This window comes from Myxocyprinus asiaticus, chromosome 33, assembly GCF_019703515.2.
Source record: "Myxocyprinus asiaticus isolate MX2 ecotype Aquarium Trade chromosome 33, UBuf_Myxa_2, whole genome shotgun sequence".
Classification (NCBI taxonomy): Eukaryota; Metazoa; Chordata; class Actinopteri; order Cypriniformes; family Catostomidae; genus Myxocyprinus; species Myxocyprinus asiaticus.
Genome location: NC_059376.1, coordinates 20,761,847 through 20,773,337, shown reverse-complemented (window position 1 = coordinate 20,773,337; position 11,491 = coordinate 20,761,847). Strand labels below are relative to the sequence as shown.

General features: G+C 35.6%; 2 protein-coding genes across 33 annotated transcripts in view; one reads left to right on the top strand and one right to left on the bottom strand.

Moving 5' to 3' along the window:
* The first annotated feature begins 1,071 nt into the window (after positions 1-1,071).
* On the top strand, positions 1,072-3,366 carry LOC127424391 (epigen-like). Its single transcript, XM_051669554.1, has 5 exons — positions 1,072-1,221; positions 1,323-1,436; positions 2,040-2,157; positions 2,279-2,431; positions 2,635-3,366. Exons 1-5 carry the CDS (start codon positions 1,185-1,187, stop codon positions 2,687-2,689), a joined length of 477 nt encoding a protein of 158 aa, XP_051525514.1. The 5' UTR covers positions 1,072-1,184; the 3' UTR covers positions 2,690-3,366.
* A 215-nt stretch (positions 3,367-3,581) lies between these two features.
* The window catches only part of LOC127424365 (adhesion G protein-coupled receptor F5-like), a 75,777-nt gene continuing 67,867 nt past the window's right edge, over positions 3,582-11,491 (bottom strand). For all 32 annotated transcript variants that reach the window (XM_051669460.1, XM_051669473.1, XM_051669461.1 and 29 more), the window contains 9 exons: positions 11,154-11,354; positions 10,449-10,616; positions 8,197-8,375; positions 7,106-7,276; positions 5,517-6,875; positions 4,843-4,884; positions 4,702-4,755; positions 4,505-4,592; positions 3,582-4,417 (listed from right to left, as the gene is read on the bottom strand). In XM_051669460.1, the coding sequence (XP_051525420.1) occupies positions 4,359-4,417; positions 4,505-4,592; positions 4,702-4,755; positions 4,843-4,884; positions 5,517-6,875; positions 7,106-7,276; positions 8,197-8,375; positions 10,449-10,616; positions 11,154-11,354 (2,321 nt within the window). In that variant the 3' untranslated portion in view covers positions 3,582-4,358. The remainder of the gene's footprint in view (positions 4,418-4,504; positions 4,593-4,701; positions 4,756-4,842; positions 4,885-5,516; positions 6,876-7,105; positions 7,277-8,196; positions 8,376-10,448; positions 10,617-11,153; positions 11,355-11,491) is intronic.

Here is an 11,491-nt window from a genome sequence, read left to right as displayed (position 1 = left end):
AGTATGTGTAGCACGGACCCTCTATAGACATTATTTGCCAGATTTCATACACAAGGAGAAATATCTTGGGTTCTGTGTGAACCATCTCTATAAACTAGGTTCTATTTGAACTATCTCTATAAAACATTTTTTAAAAAGTGATGGCTTATAATGTGACTCTGGTACTTAACCTCATCTCATCTGAACCTTGGTGATATGGCAGTTCCTGAAACAGATCTTCCAAAATATTACTTAAATCATTGCTAAATTATGCCATTCAACAAAGTTTTTGTTTTTAGATTAATGTCACAAAGTTTGTTGAATTATTTGTAGCTTGTCCGTGTGACCGATAGTTTGTCCACCAGATAAATATGATGTCTAATTATTGTCACAGCAAATACTTCATAAAAAGTGTAAAAGTGTAAAATACATCAGAAAGATCAACTTAAATTGAAAAATAAGAGTGGCACTCTTAGAAGAACATACCAAACAGGATGCTACTTTTTAGAAACTCCGGAATGAAGTTTGATAGTTATGAATACCCCTGGCTTTTCATTATGGGACAAACTACTCACCTTTTCAGAAGCTAATTTGCCCAAGTTGTTTGGTCAAATGTTCTAAATATTACTTATACTTGAACGGTTACATTAAGCTTAAACACCTTAAAAAAGCTTTAATTAAAACAAACAAATCAATGAGCAATTATCATGAGCAAATATCATGCAAAGAATCCCAATGTTTTGTGGCAGCTGCTTTTGCCACTACAAAGCAGCTTAAAATACTGTATATATAGCATTGATCTCCATGAACATTCCAGCCATTGTACAAAGATGCTGGATTATAAAAATTACCATGCAGGTACAAGAGGTCAAATTCAGTCTAAAGATACTTTGAATTTCTGAATAACAATGTAAAGAATTAAGAGTGTTTTGGCAGCTGCATTCAAATTCTTTGATCGCAGCAAATAACGTGGGGGCAAAAACACGCCTGTGCATGCTGCTTGCCTGTGGACCAGGAAGTGATGCGGAGAGGAATCTGTATTCAAATGCTGTTCCTTCAAACTGTAAAAATGATTGGCTGTCATAAGTGACGCAAAAGAAGGATGCAGAAGGATGGTATAAATTGTGGGAAAAGTACTTTCATCTGGAGAGCAGCAGAAGTCTGAGAAGCCTTCAGTCTAACTGAAACTCTACTTGGGCCACAGAATGCCACAACAGGTGGATAAAAGGTGTTTGCATCATGGTGAGTCACATGCCATATTACTTTTCATTCCACACAACAGACCCACAAATTTCTGCTCCTAAGATAATACATCTACTTTCTCTGTATTCTTAAAACTGCAGCAGTACTTGGAATGACTGTGGTGTTAACTCTCCTCTATGGACGTGGATACACTATGGAGGTGTCAGAGGATGTGCTCCTATTCAACACAACACTGAACCAGCTTTTTAGTGATGGTAAGTATTTTTTTAATCAGTTTCCAAAATCATGAAAATTCTGGTGTAGTCTTTCTTAATGATGCAGTGGCCCCAAAAAGTACGGCAAAAGTAAGCCACACTTAAAAATGTATGAAAGTCTTTGCATTATAATACAAAGAAATGTAACACAAACACATTTTATATGCAAAACTTTATATGCCCTTTTTTAAAAAAAATTTTAATCAATGATAAAACAATGGATATTGTTCAAAATAAAGACCAAATGTACTTTGACACTTTCTGGTCGACAAACAGTTGTGGAATGTGTCAATAGTTACAGTAGCTGGTTAAAATGAAATCCAAAAATGGTTTAGAAAAGTGAAGTTCTGAGAAAAGACAGATGGTTTAACATTTTATTATCTAAAGCAATAAACTCTGGGGTATTCATGGGGGGCAAATGATTAAGGGACATTGTATTATCAGATATTTATAAAAATTAATGTTTTGCTAGGAATGCAAGTTCTCAGTGAGGAGGCTGTGGCATGTGGACACAAGTCTGAATACCTATCAGTTAAGCTCACAATCCTTCATGCCTCTCCAGTGAGATTTTCTGTGTGTGTGTGTGTGTGTGTGTATCTCTAGAAAGTGGAGAGGAACCAAAGGTTTTGGCGATTCAAACGCCCTGTGGTCCTGAACACGATGGATTCTGTTTTAATGGTGTGTGTTCCTACTCTTCTGACCTTGACACCCCCATCTGCCGGTAAGAGCAGTCACCCAAAACAGCTCCTAAATGATGCTACTTTATCTCAGTGATCAGAAGAGCAAACCAGATTCCTAAATCATAAACCTTCCTTGACAAACATAATTTCCACTGTTTGCAGGTGTCACCAAACATACACTGGTGTGAGGTGTGAACATATGATTTTGGACACCAAAAGCTTTTCCAGCACTGAAGAAGTCATTGGAATTAGCTGTGGTGTAGTTCTATTTCTTGGAACCCTTCTTGGATTACTGTACTGCTGCTTGAAGAAAAGGTATGTTCACTACTCATCTAATAAAAGTGTTCAGTCTTTTTAGAACCTTTTTGTGGTGTTACTATTTTATACTATTTTTTTTTATCCTTTATCTATTGTGAAATCAATGAGCATACAACTATAAGTTTGTATACCTTTAATAAATTGTCATTTAACATTTCGTCCTTATGAATTAATAGTATTTACGGATTTGTACTTCACAGATGCCGGAAGTCATCGCCACCCTACAAGAACTATGGCTCTGAGAACTCTGTTTAATTTATTTAGCTACTTGTAGTCCTTTTAAATAAACTGCTTTTAAGACCAAGACAGGAGGAAGGAAAAACATCAAGACAGAAAATGACACTCTAAAAGCAAGAAACGTTAGACTGTGAGGTAATAACAGAGAGACAACGCCCTCTAGCTGAGAGAGACAGACTTTGTGAGACACTTTACACTACATTGTCCATATTCCACAAATTACACATTAAATATAATTAAAGTTGTACTCAATTTTTTATTTATTTTTTTACTTGTCTGCTTGGACTTGTGCTAACCCCTAGGGGCATGGATGCAGCATCATTCAAACACAATAGACTTCAGTTACCAATGCCATTGTAGAAATTCAGTTTACACTTTAGACATAATTAATTGAATCCATTAGTTAAAGGGCGGTTTCTGAGATTAGGTGAGTAGTATCTGGCTAGTCATGTGATCCTAACATGGCAGCCCCCAAATGTGGACCCTCTCCATGTAGGATAAATGAATCATTTAAGCACAATTATCATTCGTATAAACCTGTCTTGTTTTTCCATCAGCAAATGCCATATGCTGCCTCCTTAATGAATGTATGATGTAAGTACACATAGATATTTATTGCACAAGTATAAACAGTAAGTTGATGCTAAATATAATACCTAAACTGTGCTAATGTATTTGTATCAGATAGATTGATTATTTATTGAATAATTTGCATACAATGTGTACTTTAAATAAAAAAGTCTGAAAAATGAAAAATGTCTTATTTGGAATTATTAAAGCATTGTTGCATTAATGCAGAGATATGCACTTTGTAATCTCAGTTCAGTATTATTCACATTAACCTAAAAAAATGAGATACACAGCAGGGATTCCCAAGGTACGGGCTATAGGTTCCTTAATTATTTTTTTTAATACAGTGATTTTATTTTGTAGGACAAATGTTTTCTATAATAATAATAAAAAAAAAAAAGATAAAAAATAATCAAATAATAACTGGCAGGTTATTGAGATACATGGTGTGTGAGCCTTATTTCCTCCTTTAAAGCTATCAAGTCAGACATCAGAACCTTAACATCAGCAATATAACAACATCACCCAATGCATTAGGCTAAATGTTACATTTTGGACTGTTTTAGTACCGTACACGTTCAAGGCCCAGTTCTCCAACAGTATTTTGTGAAATTGTACACAATTGGGATTCTTGGTATCATATTGGGCTTGGGTCCCCCCTCTGTTATTTTTATCATCCATCAGGTCAGATTGCTTAGAAAAGTAATATATTTTCTAACCCTAAATCTGAGCAAGCACCTCTAATATACACATACTGTATGAACCAAGTGTTTGTCATTCATGGATTTATTAAAGTGGAAGAGCAAAGGAAAGTTTGATTGGACTCTAAACAGAGCTTGAAAGGTAACTTCAATAACATTTTTGGTTTCATAAGTCTTATACAAATTGTCTGATATTTTTACTTAATTGGCCAATCTGTTAATCCAATAGAAAACATTGGAAAAAGTACTTAATATTTAAATTTTAATCAACTCCTGTAGTAGTGTGAATCTTTTGGAAAGTCATTGTTGGAGAAAGATCTGGGGGGAAAAAAGGCACTTTTGGAAAGACATTGTTGAAGAAAGGCATGAAAGAACTCCTGATTTCCAACAGGAAATTATTTGGTTCATCTGTCCAGCTAAGCATTCATAAAAGATTCAGATGCTCCAGAGTGTAAATTGGTAGGTGACCTAGCATCTGGAAAACATAGCATAACAAAAACGTTCAGGCAATATGCTCCAGAAATCAACTTTAACATACACAGTACACTGAAATTCTACTTACGCCTCTCTCTTCTCAGAAGGGTGTTAATAACATTAGTGAAAGTTGTTCTGTTGGAGGCACTGTTGTTGTAGGTTCTGAAACTTGAACTCTGTAATAAGTAGTTAGAGATTACAGATTGTTACATATATTGCAAGACAATTTGCATTTTGTTTTACGTAAAACTTCACTCATTCGAAACATGAAGGAAATGTGTTTACATGTGTGGCACTGGATCCAATGTTTCTAAATCTTGATATAAGGGCCTCTCTAACCTATTGGGAAATAAAAACAAAAAAACTCAGACACCTATCTCCCAAATGCCTGTAAAGTAATTTAATTTATCTTAGCTCAGCTCTTACCTTCTTTTCCATCAGTATTCCAAGGACCAAAATAAAGAAGCCCTGAAATCAGTGAACAAGTCATACGAGTTAGATGTTTTAGCCTTCTGACAGACCGCCAGAATGATGTAAAATGTATAATTAAACAACACTTAGTTACAGTCCTTTCATTTGATTGGCCATGCGGCATTCCAGGAGTGCCAAATTAGTATAACAGTACTGGAACATTTCAAGCTTTATATCACAGTCAGCAGCGGTCTGGACCAGAGGACAGTTTTTGAGAACTGTGGAATGGATGTGGAGCAGAGTTTTTTGATTTGTTTGTTTTTGTTTGTAAATTTGAAGTGTCAGTGCTTTCTCTCGCTCGAGCATAACTTTAAGCTGGGTTTCTCTCACCAGCAAGTGGGGAGCCAGAAAAAGAAAAACCCAGAGTGGAGCTGGAGCAGAGCGATTACAAAAAAAATGAGTGGAGAGGGGAAATTGCTGTCACTCCACTAACAAACTCTGTTCCAGACAGACTGTAAGCCTATGTGTCACCATGGCTGTGATTTGGCATAGGCACAGGGCTTCATATTCAGTACAGCAGCACTCATGTGATATTGTTTAAATGTATAAATCCTAATGTAATAAATGTTTGGTTTATTTAAATTTCTTCTTGTTGCTGAAGAATGGTAAATTTAAGAAAACATCCATACCTGCATGGAGTTGAAGATTGCAAACAAGTAATGGATCGCCAAAGCTTTAGGTTGAAACATGATCCCAAAGCCAAGACCCCACGTGATGCCAAAGATGGGCGTTAATATGGCCACACATCTGACAATGGCTGTCAAGACATTTCTTTCATCTCTGGAATTCTCTCCTACCCTCCTCCTGACAAGTTTGATCACAACCATTATCACAATAGCAATGTTGACAGCCACAATGATCAGAGCTGGAACTACAAAAGCCAAAAGTGCGTTGGAAATGTCCCAGTTCAGCCAGCATGTTCCACTCCTTGTGATGTAGCTCTTACTTTCAACTGTGACCGCGACCGTAATGATTGAGATGATGAGAGGTGCACCATAGCCCACGCTGAAGGCAATTGCCAACATGACTGATTTGGACATGTGAGAGAAGACCATGGTGGTGCGGTAAAGGAGCAACAGGGCTGAGACCAACATCCAGAAGAAAAGGGCCAGGTAGAAGAAGTGGGTGAAGAACACAACTGCACTACACGGGTTAATGATGTCCTTTCCAGGCTTGGTGATGGCAGCCCCAATAATGAACAATACATCGGCAATCAGGAGAGAAAGTGCAATGTTTACCATGAAAACATGCCGCATATGTGAAGTAGCATTTCGCGATATGTCCTTCCAGATGATAATTTCGATGATCAGGCACACCACCAAGCTGGCTAATGAAATGCCAACTCCAACGTAGGTAATTACAGACAAGGCAAGATCCTCGGGAGCAGAAGGGGACATCAATATTGAAAATGAGGTGGTATGATTGCATCTACAAGTGATACTGCCATTGTCGTGTATTCGCTCACACCCTGTTGAGTCCCATCCTCCAGTGCCATTAAAAAGTTTAAAATCCCAGAAAACACATTGAGAGTTTGCTATATTCCCTGAATTATTCAGCTTTTGAAAGCTCAGGCTTATGTTGCTGATGGTTACACTTGTTTTCACTACAACAATGAGTCCATTGATGACATTTACACTCTTTTTTGAGTTGTCAGTGCGATTTCTCACCGGCATAATGTTGTTCAAAGTGGAAAAGGCTGCTGTTGTGACTGTGGCATTGGATGAAATATCTGGGATGCCAATTTCAGCTGTGGAGTTGAGCTTTAATACATCCTTAAAAAAACTGTTGGACGTGGTTATCTTTCGGAACAGGAATGCGTTGGTAGGACTTATTATGTTGAAAGAGTCATTTGATGCTGCTTTTAATACATTTTCAATGGCATTTAGGAGTTGAGAGCTGTTGCCTTGGCTTACACCTCCTGTGTTTAAAATTTCCCATACAGGCTTTGTTGCCTCTGATGAAATGACTTCCACTATTTCAAGGAAATCCTGTTAAATAGATTAAATTAATTAAACTTAAAAATGTGCTTCATGTGGAAACCTCTAAATTAACTGGTTTAATTAAAGTCAAAAATATGATTTAATAAAACTGAATCAACCTGACTACATTAGGTAATATGAAGTAATTTTAAGGGTTAGATGAAGTAGACATAGAACCTTATGGTAACAGTGGCAGGTTACCACTTTCCACAATGTGAAACAGAATTGCTTTAACTTACTGTTATCACAGCCTCATCCAACTGAATATTCTGTGACACATCTGCAATAGTGTTCAGGATTTCCACAAGATTAGCGACTGTAGCTGAAGACTGAACTATGTCAGCTTTATTTACTGTGGTTGCATTGTTCACTTTATGCACAAATGTTGTTAAAGTTGCAGTATTTAAAGCCTTAAAACAACAACAAAACAAGACACACAAATAAGATGGTTTTGGTCTCTGTATAATTTGGGCCAATAACTTAGACTTGATGAAAGGATTGTGTCATTAAAGATGAAGTGTGTAATTTTTTTATGTTAAAAGCTTTTCTTCAGATGCAGAATTAATGCCTTTGGAGGCTGATTCCCCCTAAATGTGTAAACGCAGTGCTATCAAAACATTGCTCTTTTTGTTTGAGTGTCCCGACCAGTCCAAGACCACAACACTGGCTCTAATAATGGCTCAAGTTTGGGGCGAGATTATCTATTTCTCCTGGCAATAGGAGAGGAGAAAGTTTAAGAAACGTGATTGAAAACAGCAAGAAATTTAGCAATTTCACTAGTGGTGCAAAAATTACACACTTTAGCTTTAACATCTATTACTTTTTCCCAATATGCCCAACATACAAATCAAAGTTTCAAAGTGTTGCAAGTAGTTTTTACAGCGTTCACTCTGCATATATCTCCAGAACACTTCCAAATGGACCAAATTACTGTAATTCCACAAGACTTTCTGCAATGGCCTGGATGACTGAGAATCTTTTCAGACATAACACTCTTGTCTAACCCCACAACTTTTTATCTATCAATTGGCCAATTCAGACGAGTCTAGGAGGGTATCACTGATTAACACTATTGTTATGATCAGTAACATATCATTCCATCAAAAATAATTAGAATATCAGTGTAAAACTAAACCACTGATTTTAAGTTTACATAACTCCACACAGAAACTAAATGATACATTTGCTGTATGAACCCAGTTAAAACAATTTATTAATCTATCCTAAAATAAAACTTGTATTGTTTTCTGTAAATGTGTAAATTGACGCATGGGTTGAGATGTATATTAACATGTTTTACTGAAAAAAAAAGAAAAAAAAAAACGGTAACCTGTGATTCCTGTTTTAATTCCTCAATGATACGAAGAACACAGTCATCCTCGGTAGTTGTCCAAGTGCCATTAGGTTGACATATTCCTTTTCTGCTGCCAATTTTATTCCCCTCACAGTCTCCAATTGCATTAATACCAACATTTCCAAAACCATATATGTTATCATTACATGTGACAGCTAAAAAGAGGAAATTAAAAACAAAATACATATTATACACAAGCAGGGTTGGGAGGGTTACTCTTGAAATGTATTCCACTACAGATTACAGAATACATGCTGTAAAATGTAATTTGTAACATATTTCGTTAGATTACTCAAGGTCAGTAACGTATTCTAAATACTTTGGATTACTTCTTCAGCACTGGTGGATTTTTTCACTTGTTTTGACTATAAAAACTCTGCCAGTACAGTAAGACAAAATACACATGTTAAAAATACATTCTCTGAAAAACCTAAATATCTTATGCAGTGTTGTTTCTAAAACAAGATCAATCAAACTGATCTTGTTTTAAGGATTTTTAGATATTTTTACAGGAAAACAATACAAAATTATTTATATGATTTTTGCCCTTATATCAAAGGTCTTACTAGAAAAAAGAAATTATGATCCAACATGAATTTTCTTGATAAAAAAATATGATCGTGCCTGGTAACGTGCATGTAAAATGACTAGAAATAGCATTTTAGCTTAGCGAAAGCTGACAATTTACACAAGGTTTATTTCTATTTCTTGTGCTCCAAACTTACTTATCTCTCTGCTTGTATGAATGTAACACATCATAAGAAAATGTTTCACCGCTGTTCAAATGCACTTTGGATAGCATCATTTATATGTATAAATAAGGATGAAATATTAAATGAAAAAATTACAATAAAATGCAAAGTAATCTCTTCAGTAATCAAAATACTTTTTGAATGTAACTGTATTCTAAATACCAATGATTTAAATTGTAACTGTAGTTGAATACAGTTACTTATATTTAGTATTTTAAATACATATTCCCATTACACAAAACAAATTATTTCGTTACTCCCCAAACCTGTACCCTATATATTAGTAAATAATTGAAAAGGGGAAACATAAGGCCTTACACTGTAAAAATATAGGTAACGTAAATGCTAATGCTTCATATATATATTTAAATAATATATATATATATATACATACACACATACACACGCACACACTGATCAGCCAAAACATTAAAACCACCTGCCTAATATTGTGTAGGTCCCCCTAGTGCCGCCAAAACAGCGCCAACCCGCATCTCAGAATAGCATTCTGAGATGATATTCTTCTCACCACAATTGTACAGAGCGGTTATCTGAGTTACCGTAGACTTTGTCAGTTTGAACCAGTCTGGCCATTTTCTGTTGACCTCTCTCATCAACAAAGCATTTCCATCTGCAGAACTGCTGCTCACTGGATATTTTTTGTTTTTGGCAATTTTCTGAGTAAACTCTAGAGACTGTTGTGTGTGAAATTCCCAGGAGATCAGCAGTTACAGAAATACTCAAACCAGCCTGTCTGGCACTAACAATCATGCCACAGTCTTAATCACGGAGATCACATGTTTTCCAAATTCTGATGGTTGATGTGAACATTAACTGAAGCTCCTGACCCATATCTGCAAGATTTTATGCACTACACTGCTACCACACGGTTGGCTGATTAGATAATCGTGTGGATGATTAATGGTGCCAGATGGGCTGGTTTGAGTATTTCTGTAACTGTTGATCTCCTGGGATTTTCACACACAACAGTCTCTAGAATTTACTCTGAATGGTGTCAAAAACAAAAAACATCCAGTGAGAGGCAGTTCTGTAAATGGAAATGCCTTGTTGATGAGAGAGGTCAACCGAGAATGGCCAGATTGGTTTGAACTGAAAAAGTCTACGGTAACTCAGATAACCACTCTGTACAATTGTGGTGAGAAGAACTGCGGGTTGGTGCTGTTTTGGCGGCACGAGGGGGACCTACACAATTTTAGGCTGGTGGTTTTAAAGTTGTGGTTGATCAGTATGTATTTATATATATATATATATATATATATATATATATATATATATATATATATATATATATATATCCACTTTTATTCAGCATAAACTTTGTTACACCAAAGAACTTACTGTTTCAAGGTCAGATCAGGTAAAATAGCTTTAAGGAAACAACAGAATACCTTTTACAGTATACAGTATATAAGTTTGATAACTTGTTGGTGATAAGTTAATTTGCTGAGAACTTACGGCTATTTGGGCTTTGCTGTGCAGAAATAACCAATTCCACAGCCTTTGAGCTGTATGAGAATCCAAGCAAATCTTTATTGTCCAGTATGCAGATGAATATGTTTTTTTTCCCACAACTTTCACTTGTGACACTAAACAAGTATGTACTACATTTTCTAAAATCAGATTCTGAAAACAGAAGATGCAGGTGAAAGATGTCACAGCAGTGACTACTGACATACCTAGAAACAATAGTCCCATTACTGGAAAAAAAATAAATAATGATCAGCTCATGATCATGATATAGTTGCAGAAGATTTAAAACTGAATTTTAAAGGAATAGTTTATCCAAAAATGAAAATTTTCTCATCATTTACTCTCATGCCATCCCAGATGTATATGACTTTCTTTCTTCTGCAGAACACAAAATTAAATGCAGAAAAATTGTAGAAGAATATCTCAGCTTTGTAGGTCCATACAATGCAGGTGAATTGTGACCAAAACTTTGAAGCTCACCATTCAAATTTGGTCATCATTCACTTGCATTATATGGACCAACAGAGATGAAATTCTTCTAAAAATCTTCTTTTGTGTTCTGCAGAAGAAAGAAAGTCATACACATCTGGGATGGCATGAGAGTAAATGATGAGAATTTTCATATTTGGGTGAACTATTCCTCTACATATTAAAAAAAAAGAAAACTGAAAATATCTGATTAACACTTACTGGTGCTCAACATTTTTGTGCCCTCTACCCAGTTTACAGAGTAGTTAGAATGCACACAGCAACTTAGTTGGACCATTTGATCAACACATTTGAATGTCTTGTTAGCAGGTGTTTGCATACTAGGATATGGCTTAATAAAGTCAATTTCATCCCATTTACGATGTAGCCCAGTGTTTGTTTTGTACAAGCATTCATAACGACCTACAAAAAGAAAACACACATATATATATATATATAAAAAAATCAATTAAAAAAAATCAATTGAATTGCAAGACATAAAAACAGTTATAACAGGTAATATGAAATCCTCCCTTATGGACTTCTCAATTTATGGAAAG